At 47.4% G+C, this 15,994-nt stretch overlaps 1 protein-coding gene across 1 annotated transcript in view; it reads right to left on the bottom strand.

Moving 5' to 3' along the window:
- LOC140427350 (uncharacterized) overlaps nt 1-15,994 on the bottom strand; it is a 98,957-nt gene that overhangs the window by 24,656 nt on the left and 58,307 nt on the right. The window contains exons 7-8 of the mRNA XM_072512900.1: nt 12,706-12,841; nt 355-532 (exon numbers count right to left, since the gene is read on the bottom strand). Coding sequence (XP_072369001.1) covers nt 355-532; nt 12,706-12,841 — 314 coding nt within the window. The remainder of the gene's footprint in view (nt 1-354; nt 533-12,705; nt 12,842-15,994) is intronic.

Below are 15,994 nucleotides of genomic sequence, written 5' to 3'. Positions count from 1 at the left end.
GTTGTTGGCCTGAAGCCTCCACCGGTAGATGGAAGTTATTTATAAAAGATTTATTTTTCCAGTTTTGTAGCTACCGAGCATCAACTAGGCAGGGAAAAGGCTCATGGGAGAGCTGTACAACTGTACTAACATTGAGCTAATACAGCGCAGCAGAGGTATGCACTCTTCACTTGTTCTTTATGATTTTATGAGAAGCACGTCTTCTGTACTTATCTAACAAACTCAAGGCTAATCTATACATTTAATCCTCTATTATTGTTAACAACTTGTATGAAGTACTAAAGACTTCATTGCAATCCCCGATGCTTCCACTATTTAGCAGTTAATACTGATTTTAGTTGTTACAACACTTACTTCTGTTTTGATCGGTTCAAGGGGATGTAAGATAATGATCTTTACATTGCATTTTTCCATTTGCTGCTCAATACTGAGAGGTATGAGGTTTAACTCCATGTCTAATCTTTCCATTTCTATGTCTTCCATAAATTCTGAGTATTTTCTGCATTCTTTTGTGCTGTCAACCGACTCCTCTCTGTAAAACAGCAGGCAATAAGTCTAATAGGTGACTGTTACTTTTTCCAATTTCCTCTCTCCTGATAGTGTTTTATCAGCTGGATTAATGCCCACAAGGGCGAGTCACATAGGAATTATTAGGAGCAGAAGTAGGCAATCCAGCCGCTCGAGCCTGCTCCGCCATTCAATCAGATCTAGGTTGATCTCTTCCTGGTCTCAAATCCACCTCCCCACCTGTTCCCCATATCCCTTTAACCCATTTTTAAAATCAGAAATATATCTATTTCCTTGAAACCATTTAGTAACTCAGACTCTATCGCCTATAGGGCAGCCAGTTCCACAAATTCACCACCCTCTGCGAGAAGTAGTTCCTCCTCATCTCAGTTCTAAATCTACCACCTTCCAGCCTATATCTATGACCTCTAGTTCTAGATTTCCCCACAAGGGGGAGTATTTTGTTTATGTTGACTTTATCAATCCCTTTTAGTGTTTCAGATGCCTTGATCAGATTCACTCTCATCCTTCTAAACTCCAGCGAGTATAAGCCCAAACTGTTTAATCTCTCTTCATATGTCAACCCTTTCAACCTCAAAATCAATCTGGTGAATCTCCTCTGAACTGCCTCCAATGCCACCACATCCTTCCTCAAATGAGGATACCAAAATTGGACACAATACTCCAGATGTGGTCTCACCAACATCCTATTAAATTGCAACATTTCTCTACTTTTATGCTCCAGTCCTTTTGCAATAAGCACTAACATTCCATTTCCCATTTATCATAGTATTTACAGTGCAGAAGGAGGCCATTCGGCCCATCAAGTCTGCACCGGCTCTTTGAAAGAGCACCCTACCTAAGTCCACACCTCCACCCTATCCCCATAACCCAGTAACCCCACCCAACACTAAGGGCAATTTTGGACACTAAGGGCAATTTAGCATGGCCAATCCACCTAACCTGCACATCTTTGGACTGTGGGAGGAAACCGGAGCCCCCGGAGGAAACCCACGCACACACGGGGAGAACGTGCAGACTCCACACAGACAGTGACCCAAGCTGGGAATCGAACCTGGGACCCTGGAGCTGTGAAGCAATTGTGCTAACCACCATGCTACCGTGCTGCCCCTTTAATTACATGCTGTACCTGCAAACCGACTTACTGCAATTCATGAACAAAGACACCCAGATTCCTCTGCCCATTTTGAACCTGCTTTCCATTTAGATAATAATTTGCCTACTTTTTTGGCCAAAATGGATAACCTTACACTTATCCACATTAAACTCCATCTTCCAAATTTTGGCCCAATCTCCTAGCCTATCTATATTTGTCTGTAAAATCTTTATCTCCTCTTTACTGCATGCTTTCCCACCTATTTTAGTATCATCTGAAAATTTAGCTATGTTATATTCTGTCCCTGCCTGCAGATCATTTGTATAGATTGTAAATATTTGAGCTCCGAGGACTGACTCTGCGGCACCCCGCTAGTTGCAGTTAGCCAGACAGAGAAGTACCCATTTATCCCGACCCTCTGCTTTCTGTCAATCAGCCAGTCAGTCACTCAGCCAATCCTCAATCCAATCTCGTCCTCTACCCTCAATCCCCTGCGTTCTCACCTCCTGGACCAGTCTTTTATACGGCACCTTGTCAAATGCCTTCTGGAAGTCTAGATATACCACATCCATAGGTCCCCCATTATCCACCTCGCTGGTTATGTCCTCAAAGAACTCAAGCAAGTTTGTCAAGTATGACTTACCCTTCATAAAACCATGCTGAAAATGGTGAATTGCGCTTTGTTTTCCAAATGTTCAGTCATCTTCTCCTTAATGATTGATTCCAGCAATCTCCCTACCACAGAGGTCAAGCTAACCGGTCTACAGTTTCCTGCTTTTTCCCTCTCCCCCTTTTTGAATAGGGGCGTTACATTAGCATGTTTCCAATCCACTGGGACTCTTCCAGAATCCAGGGAATTCTGAAATATCCTGCATCCAGTATCTCTGCTGCCAACCCCATTAATACCCTAGGGTGCAGGCCATCAGGAGACTTATCTGCCTTTAGTCCCATTAGTTTATTAAATACCTTCTCCCCAGTGATGATTTTGCACCAAGTTCCTCTACATTAACTGCAGTTTTTGGAAAACTTTTATTACCCTCTACCATGAAGGCAGAGGCAAAATATTGGTTCAGTGCCTCCGCCATCTCTGTGTTCCTCATTATTACCTGACCCATATCGTCCTCTAAAAGGCCAATATTTACTTTAGCTATTCTCTTCCTCCTTATATACTTATAGAATATTTTGGAATCAGTGTTTATGTTTTCTGTTTGTTTCCTTTCGTAGATCATCTTAGCTCTTTTGATTTTATTTTTAGCAACCTTTGCATGAACCTTAAAGTTCTCCTAATCCTTACCACTAAATTTTGCAGTATGCTATGTCCTCAGTTTTGCCTTTAAATCTTCCATGACTTTCTTGTTTATACATTGAACGTTTTTTTCCCTTTTACAATTCCTCTTCCTCTCAAGAATATACTTTAATTGAAATGAATTTAAAATCTCCCTGAACATCCACCATTGGTCCTCAACTGTCCTACCTCAATAGTTTGTGCCCAGTCTACTTGGGCCAACTCTTTCCTCAGGCCTGTATAATTACCTCTGCCCAACGCTATAATTACCTCTGCCCAACGCTATAATTACCTCTGTCCAATGCTAAAAATCTAATATTGCACTCTGTCTTCTCTCACTCAATCTGAATTTGAAATTCAAGCACTCCTTCCAAGAGGATCCTTAACGACAAGACTATTTATCAACCCTTCTTCGTTACATACTACTAAATCTAAATAGCCTGCTCCCAAGGGCTCCATAACATATTGTTCCAAGCAACAATCCCTCATACGCTTCATGAAATCTCCCTTGAGGCTATCCTTGCCAATTCAGTAAATATGCATGTTAAAATCACTCATGGTTACAGTTGTGCCCGTCTCACAAGCCTTCATTATTTCTTGGTTTATACTTTTGTACTTTACTCAGATGGTTATTCTTTGTATGTGGTTCTAGATAGTAAGGCCTGGGTTTACTGCGGCAGAGGGGATCTCATTGGAAGAAGACTAGGATTGGGATTTCCACCTCAGCTCCTGATCCCTCCAACCCCGGCAACTCTCCTTTAGCTTTCTCTAGCTCCTCTAGCTTTTTTGGATTGGAATCAATCAGATACTCATGGATACATTCCACTGTGGGGGAAGGAAGAAAAGCACCAACTTCAGAATCTGCAGCATTAAATTAGCAGAGACAGAGCAAGCAAGTCTGAAGGAGCAACAGCAGGGCATCGAGACCCCAAATTTAATGGTTCCTCCATGGAATTTCCACAATGGGAGAGAAGGGCAAGAAGTGCCGACCTGACTGTGAGGCAAGGAGGTCAGACAAAACAATTAAGATGGCATAGTAGAAGTGGGTGGCTATGGTAATTAGTGCCACGTCCACCACCCCATGTATGGTGACCCTTGGGGGATCTCCCCAGAACAGCTAAGGTAAAATAAGAAAATCACACCCTGTCAAAGTGAAACTTAAGAAGCATATTTCGCAGCAATAGCTTCCTTTCTCTCGCTGTGTTAAGCAATGTAAGGAACTGATGCGCAATCAATTGCACAAAGATGCAGATTGGGTACAACTGTGGCTTTATTGCAGTCAGATGCGTGGCCTCCTGCTGCAGCTGGCGAAATGGTAGAGCAATGGAGGTCACGCATATTTATACAGATCTTAGTGGGCGGAGCCAGCCGGCCGGGGCTACCGACGAACCTGTAGTGCAGGTCCTACCTTACATCCAATAATACAGTGGTTCACCACATTCACCCCCTGTTAAAAATGAGTCCGGCGGGGGTGATGTGAAACTATATACAAATAGTACAATTATGTACAGTGTTAAGAATGGGGAAAACAAGGAAGAAAAAAAAGAAAAATCCATGTTGACGGTCTGGAGTCCGTCAAAGGTTCAGCCGATCCGGTGCTTTGGTGCTTCGTTGGGAGCGGCGTAACGGTGGCGGCGAAGTTGGTGTTGGCGGTGGTGGAGGTGGCACCGATGGCGGTGGTGGCGGTGCTGATGCTGCCAGTCCTTGGGGAACTCCGGGAGTGTGCCAAAATCCTCTTCGTCCACTTGTGGGGAAAAGGGGGGGGGTGGTCTGGTGGGGCAGCACGGTAGCATTGTGGCTAGCACAATTGCTTCACAGCTCCAGGGTCCCAGGTTCAATTCCGGCTTGGGTCACTGTCTGTGCGGAGTCTGCACGTCCTCCCCGTGTGTGCGTGGGTTTCCTCCGGGTGCTCCGGTTTCCTCCCACAGTCCAAAGATGTGCAGGTTAGGTGGATTGGCCGTGATAAATTGCCCTTAGTGTCCAAAATTGCCCTTAGTGTTGGGTGGGGTTGCTGGGTTGTGGGGATAGGGTGGAGGTGTTGACCTTGGGTAAGGTGCTCTTTCCAAGAGCTGGTGCAGACTCGATGGGCCGAATGGCCTCCTTCTGCACTGTAAATTCTATGAAATTCTATGATAATCTCTGTTTGTGGCGCGGTGGGACGTGAGGGGGGGGGGGGCGCATTGGTCGGGGGGAGTGTGTTGAGTGAGACAATATTTTGGCAGTCGTCGGGGAACTCCACGTAGGCATATTGTGGGTTGGCGTGGAGCAGGTGAACCCTGTCCACCAAGGGGTCCGCCTTGTGGAGTCTGACGTGCCTACGGAGAAGGACCGGTCCTGGAGCAGCGAGCCAAGTCGGGAGCGACACCCCGGATGTGGACTTCCTGCGGAAGGTAAAAACATGTTCATGGGGTGTGTTATTAGTGGCGGTGCACAATAATGACCGGATGGAGTGCAGACCGTCAGGGAGGACCTCCTGCCAGCGAGAGGCTGGGAGGTTCCTGGACCGTAGGGCCACCTGGACGGCCGTCCAAACCGTCCCATTCTCTTGTTCTACTTGCCCGTTTCCCTGGGGGTTGTAGCTGGTCGTCCTGCTGGAGGCTATACCCCCGCTGGGCAGGAACTGACGCAGCTCATCGCTCATGAATGAGGATCCCCTGTCACTGTGGATGTAGGCGGGGAATCCCAACAGAGCAAAGATGTTCTGAGGGCTTTGATTTTTAAAAAAATATATATATATTATTCAAATTTTTCGGCCAAACAAACAATACAAAGGTTTTCCCTTTTTTACAACAATAAAACAATATAAATAACAGTGACCATTTTAACAAGTAAATAAATAATATATAAACTAAATGGCAACTGCCATAACAAAAATAATAACTCTCCAGATAATAAAATCAAACAATCCAATATACATAACCAAGTACTAATATCTGTACAAAAAACCACCCCCGAGGACCCACCCGAGCCCTCCCCCCCCCCACCCCCCCTCCCCCCTGGGTTTCTGCTGTTACCTTCCCATTTCCTTTATCGTTCTGCGAGGTAGTCAATGAACGGTTGCCACCGCCTGGTGAACCCTTGAGCCGAACCCCTTAGCGCGAACTTTATCCGTTCTAGTTTTATAAACCCTGCCATGTCATTTATCCAGGTCTTCACGCCCGGGGGTTTGGCTTCCTTCCACATAAGCAATATCCTTCGCCGGGCCTACTAGAGACGCAAAGGCCAAAACATCAGCCTCTCTCGCCTCCTGCACTCCCGGCTCTTCTGCAACCCCAAATATAGCCAACCCCCAGCCTGGCTCGACCCGGACCCCCACCACCTTCGAAAGCACCTTTGCCACCCCCACCCAGAACCCTTGCAGTGCCGGGCATGACCAAAACATGTGGGTGTGGTTTGCTGGGCTTCTCGAGCATCTCCCACACCTATCCTCTACCCTGAAAAATTTACTGAGCCTTGCTCCGGTCATATGCGCCCTGTGCAGAACCTTGAATTGTATCAGGCTTAGCCTGGCGCACGAGGACGACGAGTTTACCCTACGTAGGGCATCAGCCCACAGCCCCTCCTCAATCTCTTCCCCCAGTTCTTCTTCCCATTTTCCTTTCAGCTCATCCACCATGATCTCCCCCTCGTCCCTCATTTCCCTGTATATATTCGACACCCTACCATCCCCCACCCATGTCCCTGAGGTCACTCTATCTTGAATCTCCTGCGTCGGGAGCTGTGGGAATTCCCTCACCTGTTGCCTCGCAAAAGCCCTCAGTTGCATGTACCGAAATGCATTCCCTTGGGGCAACCCATATTTTTCCGTCAGCGCTCCCAGACTCGCAACGTCCCGTCTATGAACAGATCTCTCAGTTGCACAATCCCAGCTCTCTGCCATGCTCCAAATCCCCCATCTATTCTCCCCGGGACAAACCTATGATTATTTCTTATCGGGGACCGCACCGAGGCTCCCGTCATTCCCCTATGCCCTCTCCACTGCCCCCAAATTTTCAGTGTTGCCACCACCACTGGACTTGTGGTGTATTTCTTCGGGGAGAACGGCAACGGCGCCGTCGCCAGTGCTTGTAGGCTGGTTCCTTTGCAGGATGCCATCTCCAATCTCTTCCACGCCGCTCCCTCCCCTTCTCCCATCCACTTACACACCATTGAGATATTGGCGGCCCAGTAGTATTCACTTAGGCTCGGTAGTGCCAGCCCTCCTCTATCCCTGCTACGCTGCAAGAACCCCCTCCTTACTCTCGGGGTCTTCCCAGCCCACACAAAACTCATGACATTTTCACGATTTTCTTGAAAAAAGCCTTCGTGACCATCACCGGGAGGCACTGAAACACAAAAAGGAATCTCGGGAGGACTACCATTTTGACCACCTGCACCCTACCCACCAGTGACAGGGGCACCATGTCCCATCTCTTAAAATCCTTCTCCATCTGTTCCACCAATCGTGTTAAATTAAGCCTATGTAAGGTTCCCCAACTCCTGGCTCTCTGAATCCCTAAATACCGGAAATCTCTTGTTACCTTCCTCAACGGTAAATCATCTATTCCCCTGCTCTGCTCCCCCGGATGCACCACAAACAACTCACTCTTCCCCATATTCAATTTGTACCCCGAGAATTCCCCAAACTCCCTGAGTGTCTGCATTATCTCAGGCATCCCCTCCACTGGGTCCGCAACATACAGCAATAAATCATCTGCGTACAATGATACCCGGTGTTCTTCTCCTCCCCTGAGTACACCCCTCCACTTCCTGGAGCCCCTCAGTGCTATGGCCAGGGGCTCAATTGCCAATGCACACAGTAACGGAGACAGGGGACACCCCTGCCTCGTCCCTCTATAAAGACGGAAGTAGTCAGACCTCTGCCTGTTCGTGACCACACCCGCCACCGGGGCCCTATATAGCAGCTGTACCCATCCAATAAACCCTTCTCCAAAACCAAATCTCCTCAGCACTTCCCACAGATAGTCCCACTCCACTCTGTGAATGCTTTCTCGGCGTCCATAGCCACCACTATCTCCGCCTCCCCCTCTGGTGGGGGCATTATCATCACCCCTAGCAGCCTCCGTATGTTCGTGTTCAGCTGTCTCCCCTTAACGAACCCAGTTTGATCCTCGTGGACCACCCCCGGGACACAGTCCTCTATCCTTGTCGCCATCACCTTGGCCAGGAGCTTAGCATCTACGTTTAAAAGGGAAATGGGCCTGTAGGACCCACACTGCAGCGGGTCTTTTTCCTTCTTCAAAAGGAGCGATATCGTCGCCTCCGACATAGTCGGGGGCAACTTCCCCCTTTCCCTGGCCTCATTAAAGGTTCTCGTCAAAAGCGGGGCCAGTAGGTCCATATATTTCCTATAAAATTCCACCGGGAATCCATCCAGTCCCGGGGCCTTCCCCGCTTGCATGCTCCCAATCCCTTTTACCACCTCTTCCATCTCAATCTGTGCTCCCAGTCCCGCCCTCTCCTGCTCCTCCACCTTCGGGAATTCCAGCTGATCCAGGAAACACATCATTCCCTCCTTCCCCTCCGAGGGCTGAGCCTTATATAACCTCTCATAGAATGCCTTGAACACCCCGTTCACTCTCTCCGCTCCCCGTTCCATCTCTCCCTCCTCATCTCTCACCCCACCTATCTCCCTCGCTGCTCCCCTCTTCCTCAATTGGTGGGCCAGTAGCCGACTCGCCTTCTCTCCATACTCATACTGTACACCCTGTGCCCTCCTCCACTGTGCCTCTGCCTTACCCGTGGTCAGCAGGTCAAATTCCACATGTAGTCTTTGTCTTTCCCTGTACAGTCCCTCCTCCGGTGCCTCTGCATATTGCCTGTCCACCCTCAGAAGTTCTTTCAACAATCGCTCCCTTTCTTTACCCTCTTGCTTCCCTTTATGTGCCCTTATGGATATCAGTTCCCCTCTGACCACCGCCTTCAACGCCTCCCAGACCACTCCCACCTGAACCTCTCCGTTATCATTAAGCTCCAAGTACCTTTCGATACACCCCCTCACCCTTAGACATACCCCCTCATCCGCCAATAAGCCCATATCCATTCTCCAGAGTGGGTGCTGTTCTTTTTCCTCTCCTACCTCCAGGTCTACCCAATGTGGAGCGTGGTCCGAGATGGCTTTGGCCGTATACTCCGTCCGTGTCACCTTCGGAATCAGTGCCCTTCCCAAGACAAAAAAGTCTATCCGTGAGTATACTTTGTGAACATGGGAGAAAAATGAGAACTCCTTAGGCCTACTAAATCTCCAGGGATCTACTCCTCCCATCTGCTCCATGAAGTCTATGAGCACCCTGGCCGCTGCCGGCCTCCTCCCGGTCCTGGACCTCGACCGGTCCAGCCCTGGATCAAGCACCGTATTGAAGTCTCCCCCCATTACCAACTTTCCCACCTCCAGGTCCGGGATACGTCCCAACATACGCCTCATAAAATTTGCATCATCCCAGTTCGGGGCGTATACGTTCACCAGAACCACCGCCTCCCCTTGCAATCTGCCACTCACCATCACATATCTACCCCCACTATCCGCCACTATGGTCTTTGCCTCAAACAGTACCCGTTTCCCCCCTAAGATAGCCACCCCCCTATTCTTCGCATCTAAACCCGAATGAAACACCTGCCCCCCCATCCTTTACGTAGTCTGACCTGGTCTATCAGTTTCAGGTGCGTCTCCTGCAACATAACCACATCTGCCTTTAATTTCTTTAGGTGTGCGAGTACCCGTGCCATAAGACCATAAGACATAGGAGCGGAAGTAAGGCCATTCAGCCCATCGGGTCCACTCCACCCTTCAATCATGGCTGATTTCAACTCCATTTTCCCGCTCTCTCTCCATAGCCCTTAATTCCTCGAGAAATCAAGAATTTATCAACTTCTGTCTTAAAGACACTCAACGTCCCGGCCTCCACCGCCCTCTGTGGCAATGAATTCCACAGACCCACCATTCTCTGGCTGAAGAAATTTCTCCTCATTTCTGTTCTAAAGTGACTCCCTTTTATTCTAAGGCTGTGCCCCCGGGTCCTAGTCTCCCCTGCTAATGGAAACAACTTCCCTGCACCCACCCTATCTAAGCCATTCATTATCTTGTAAGTTTCTATTAGATCTCCCCTCAACCTCCTAAACTCCAATGAATATAATCCCAGGATCCTCAGACGTTCATCGTATGTTAGGCCTACCATTCCTGGGATCATCCGTGTGAATCTCCGCTGGACCCGCTCCAGTGCCAGTATGTCCTTCCTGAGGTGTGGGGCCCAAAATTGCTCACAGTATTCTAAATGGAGCCTAACTAATGCTTTATAAAGCTTCAGAAGTACATCCCTGCTTTTATATTCCAAGCCTCTTGAGATGAATGACAACATTGCATTTGCTTTCTTAATTACGGACTCAACCTGCAAGTTTACCTTTAGAGAATCCTGGACTAGCAATCCCAAGTCCCTTTGCACTTCAGCATTATGAATTTTGTCACCGTTTAGAAAATAGTCCATGCCTCTATTCTTTTTTCCAAAGTGCAAGACCTCGCACTTGCCCACGTTGAATTTCATCAGCCATTTCTTGGACCACTCTCCTAAACTGTCTAAATCTTTCTGCAGCCTCCCCACCTCCTCCATACTACCTGCCCCTCCACCTATCTTTGTATCATCGGCAAACTTAGCCAGAATGCCCCCAGTTCCGTCATCTAGATCGTTAATATATAAAGAGAACAGCTGTGGCCCCAACACTGAACCCTGCGGGACACCACTCGTCACCGGTTGCCATTCCGAAAAAGAACCTTTTATCCCAACTCTCTGCCTTCTGCCTGACAGCCAATCGTCAATCCATGTTAGTACCTTGCTTCGAATACCATGGGCCCTTATTTTACTCAGCAGTCTCCCGTGAGGCACCTTATCAAAGGCCTTTTGGAAGTCAAGATAGATAACATCCATTGGCTCTCCTTGGTCTAACCTATTTGTTATCTCTTCAAAGAACTCTAACAGGTTTGTCAGGCACGACCTCCCCTTACTAAATCCATGCTGACTTGTCCTAATCTGACCCTGCACTTCCAAGAATTTAGAAATCTCATCCTTAACAATGGATTCTAGAATCTTGCCAACAACCGAGGTTAGGCTAATTGGCCTATAATTTTCCATCTTTTTCCTTGTTCCCTTCTTGAACAGGGGGGTTACAACAGCGATTTTCCAATCTTCTGGGACTTTCCCTGACTCCAGTGACTTTTGAAAGATCATAACTAACGCCTCCACTATTTCTTCAGCTATCTCCTTCAGAACTCTAGGATGTAGTCCATCTGGGCCCGGAGATTTATCAATTTTTAGACCTCTTAGTTACTCTAGCACTTTCTCCTTTGTGATGGCTACCATATTCAACTCTGCCTCCTGACTCTCCGGAATTGTTGGGATATTACTCATGTCTTCTACTGTGAAGACTGACGCAAAGTACTTATTTAGTTCCTCAGCTATTTCTTTGTCTCCCATCACAAAATTACCAGAGTCATTTTGGAGTGGCCCAATGTCAACTTTTGCCTCCCGTTTGTTTTTAATGTATTTAAAGAAACTTTTACTATCATTCCTAATGTTACTGGCTAGCCTACCTTCATATTTGATCCTTTCTTTCCTTATTTCTCTCTTTGTTATCCTCTGTTTGTTTTTGTAGCCTTCCCAATCTTCTGACTTCCCACTACTCTTTGCCACATTGTAGGCTTTCTCTTTTGCTTTGATGCATTCCCTAACTTCCTTTGTCAGCCATGGCTGCCTAATCCCCCCTCTGATAACCTTTCTTTTCTTTGGGATGAACCTCTGTACTGTGTCCTCAATTACTCCCAGAAACTCCTGCCATTGCTGTTCTACTGTCTTTCCCACTAGGCTCTGCTCCCAGTCGATTTTCGTCAGTTCCTCCCTCATGCCCCTGTAGTTACCTTTATTTAACTGTAACACCTTTACATCTGATTCTACCTTCTTTCTTTCAAATTGGAGATTGAATTCTACCATATTATGATCACTGCTTCCTAAGTGCTCCCTTACTTTAAGATCTTTAATCAAGTCTGGCTCATTACACAACACTAAGTCCAGAATGGCCTGTTCCCTCGTGGGCTCCATCACAAGCTGTTCCAAAAAGGCCTCCTGCCAAAAAGGCCTCAAAACATGCTAGCCAGTGAGTAAAGTCTTTTCTAGCGTCGGGCGCGTGCGGATCCAGCTGCAGGCGATTGGGCTTAATTCTGATATCCATTCTGTGGGAAATCTGACTATAATAAATTGATGCATGATCAATTGCACAAAGACTAAAGTTGGGTACAACTGTGGCTTTATTACAGTCAGATGTGAGGCCTCCTGCTGCAGCTGGCGAAATGGCAGGGCACTGGAGGTCATGCATATTTATACAGTTCTCCGTGGACGGAGCCAGCCGGCAGGAGCTACCGGCGAACCTGTAGTGCAGGTCCTACCTTACATCTCCTATTACAGTGGTTCACCACAATATCTTTCTCCCTCATGTGTTTATCCAGCTTCCAAGGCAGGCCACACACTTCCTCTGTCAATAGAAAAGCACGTTTAATGGATTTGCAGGTTTGGCACATGCGAGCCAGGCATTTGTAAAACTAACGTTTAGATCAAATCTGCGGGATACTTCAAATGAACTGGAAATACTTCTGTCTAACACCGGTCTCTGAAATGGCATATATTCTAGGATCAACATCCCTCATTTTGAAGAGTGCAACAATGCAGAAAAGAGGCATGAATGACAAAATAGAAAGGTTGGAATAGCACAGATAAATCAAATGTTGAATTTAAGGCACAGTGAAAATATGTACCGTCCATGCTCTGATTGTAGATGGTCAACAGTTTGAAGACCATTTTTCCCAACTCGTATTTTAGCTTCATCTTGTAGCTGCTGTGCTACCAGTTTTCCAACCCCACCATGAATATAATACATCGGATTGAGATCACCTACAAAATAAAGCAATAAATTTATATTGTTGAAGATACTGGGCAGGATTCTCCGTTGCCCAACACAAGAAACACAGGCGGAGAATTGATTCCGACATCGGAATAGGGGCCGGCACCAATTTGACGCCGGTTTGCGATTCTCCCCTCCCTCAAAACTGGCATCATCTTGACGCACGCAGTCGCAAGGCTGTTGGTGCCTCATCGGCCGGCCCACCCACGATGTTCCCAGCTCGATGGGCCAAGTTCCCTACTGCGCGGGACACATGTGGGCCGGGATTCTCCGCCGGCGTGTTTCTCCGTTTTGCAGGCAACTGGAGGTTTTCCGACGGCGAGGGGCTGCCCCACAATGGGAAACCCTATTGACCGGCCGGCGTAACGGAGAATCCCACCGGCGGGTCGAAGCTGAAAAGTGGCGTGGCGGAGAATCCAGTCCCTGGTCTGAGCCGGCGTGCTGGCTGCGGACTGTGTCCAGCACCGGGGTCCATGCTGCTGGCTTGGGGGGCATCTGCTAGGGCTGGGGGGATTTGTGGGGTTGGGCTGTGGGGTCATGGTTTGCGGGTTAGGTTACGCGCATAGCTGGCGCATGCTGTACGGTACGACCGGTGCAGGTCGTCAGCCGTGCTCATGGACGGCCCGTGACCCGGCAATTCTCTGGCCGTTTTCAGCCCAATCCATGGGTGTTTCAGGCAGTCCCAGTGTTAGCCCTTCACCGGTACCGGAATTGGTGAGGGGTTCACGCCAATTTTCCTGAGGTCAACCCTCCCGCGGACTCTCCGTTTGAGCCGGCACTTAGCTGCAGAAACGGAGAATCCCACCACTCAACTTAGTATTTTATTTAGCTTCATGGAATAGAAGTGAGCTCACATTTCCTTATTGTCTTGTAGATAAGGAAATAGATTATTTTATACTCAACAGGACTGGTTGGGACAATTAGGTGAATATACGGCGATCATTTTCCCTCTGGGATCTGGCTTGAAATTTAAGATTGGAATCAAACTGATATAGCTGAGATCTCCTCTCCACTGTCCCTATGTGAAATTAATTTGAATCAGCTTAACTCAACACTTACTGGGCAGCACGGTGGCACAGTGGGTAGCACTGTTGCCTCACGGCGCTGCGGTCCCAGGCTTGATCCTGGCTCTGGGTCACTGTCCGTGTGGAATTTGCACATTCTCCCCCACAACTCAAAGATGTACAGGGTAGGTGGATTGGCCACGCTAAATTACCCCTTAATTGGAAAAAAAAATTGGGTACTCTAAACTTATTTTTAAAAACTCAAGTCTTATTGGGAATAGATTCAATGGCAAAAAAAACTCGAACAAATTGGGATTACATTACTATCTTCTCTCACATAAACATATGGATGACTAATTTGTGAAGTGTTGCCAACTTTTGCCTTAGTTTAATTGCTCTGTTTTATCTGTTTATTGCTCTTGAGTCGCCAGGTATCTTTATGATACCGCCACATGGTTCAAGTCCGAGTAATGATCAATAATCCAATACACCGCTTAGTAAGATTTAAATCAAAGCACATTTATTATACACAGTAATCACTACTCATGCACAAATTCTACGTTTAAGCTACTTCTACAACTAACAGGCCAATACTTAATTTGGAACTGGCCCACCAGGTCAGGGGAACGAATGGCCTTTCGTTCGGGTTCTGAGCCTGCGGGATTCGAAGTTGGTACAGATTGGTAGCTGGGAGCGCCTATCTCATAGCGAGCATTGAAGTAAGACTTACAGTTCTGACCAGCTGCTGAAGAGTGAAGAGCTGGAGAAGTGGTGGAGAAGAGAGCTGGAAGAGAGCGCCTTGAACTTGGGACTCAATTCTTATAGTCCCCAGGGGCTTCCTGCCTTTCGGGGCAGACCCTGTACCTGGTCCCAAGTGATTGAACTTTGTCCCAATCACTTGGTTCGATTTTCTCCAATGCTGGAGCGGTTCCCTGATCGATGGGCGGTCTTGAGGTGGTCGTTCACCTCCTTTTGTGTAGGCGTCTGCTGGTGCCGAAGAGTCTGGTTTTGCTTTATGTGTCTAAATGTTGCTTATTGTTCCTGGGGATTGCTCATTAGTATGCAGATGGCTGGTGTTTTGTTATGCTGATGTTTGCTGGTATCGATCTTGTCTGGCCTTTCCAGAGGTAAATACACAGCCAACCTGCAGCTGCTCATTTTTGTCCTGTTGGCTGACTTTCCCATCAGCCTTTGCCGTTCGCCATTTTGAATCGGGAGTTGGCCATTTTAAGTGGCTACATTCCCTCCTTGTGATCCTAACGCGAAGCGTGAAGGATCATATAACTATGTTGCTTTCCATTCCTGGCCTGGGGGGGGGGGGGGGGGCACTTCCTTCATGGCCTCTGCACTGACCATAGCTATGCAGAAATTTTTTTAACTGACAATTTCTAAGGGCGCTATGTCAAACAGGGACATGCATTACAAAACAATAAACTGGGAACCTCCAACTATTCTTAATACACTACACTCACTTAAACATTTCATTATCCTAACTTCCTCAACCATACAAACAAAATCATAGCAGTTTATACACAGTCTTCCTGGCTTGGCAGTCAAGCTCAGGATCGTACAATTTGCTCATGAACAGTTCTTTACATTTCTTTATTTACAAAAACGCAAGTGAATGCTCTTTATTATAGATCGCGGGGATTGGGGGTCTGGCCGTATCCGAAAATAGGGGATCTGATCCTATATACCGGGGTTCGAGCGCGGTAGGCTCTCCTTCTCTCTTTCCGTAGACGCATAGTCTGCACTATGCAGCAGAGTATCGCTAATACCAGTAAAGTTTCTACTACATAGGACAGGAAGTACCAGGTTATAAACCTGGCACACCAAGATAATGTGGTGCCGCTGGTGACTGGGCTCTGGGTACTGCGGGGAAGTGAAACATTAACGGCTGGGGGGCTTGAAGTCATGGGGTTCACGTTCACGCGCAACCAAATGTCCATAAAGATGATGCTGATCCATGTGAAGGAAGTCCTCATGGCTGTTCTCTTTCCTTTTCTTTCTTCTCTTCTCCGGTCATGAAGCTTCTGGAGTTCTGTGGAAACACGCATAGTGTCTGTAACTATCTTTGTTTGATATCTCGTACGATAGTGTGTCTGTCCTGTAGTGCCAATTACTCCCTTTATAATTGGT

This window comes from Scyliorhinus torazame, chromosome 7, assembly GCF_047496885.1.
Source record: "Scyliorhinus torazame isolate Kashiwa2021f chromosome 7, sScyTor2.1, whole genome shotgun sequence".
NCBI classification, from domain to species: Eukaryota; Metazoa; Chordata; class Chondrichthyes; order Carcharhiniformes; family Scyliorhinidae; genus Scyliorhinus; species Scyliorhinus torazame.
This window is presented reverse-complemented; position numbering and strand designations above follow the sequence as displayed.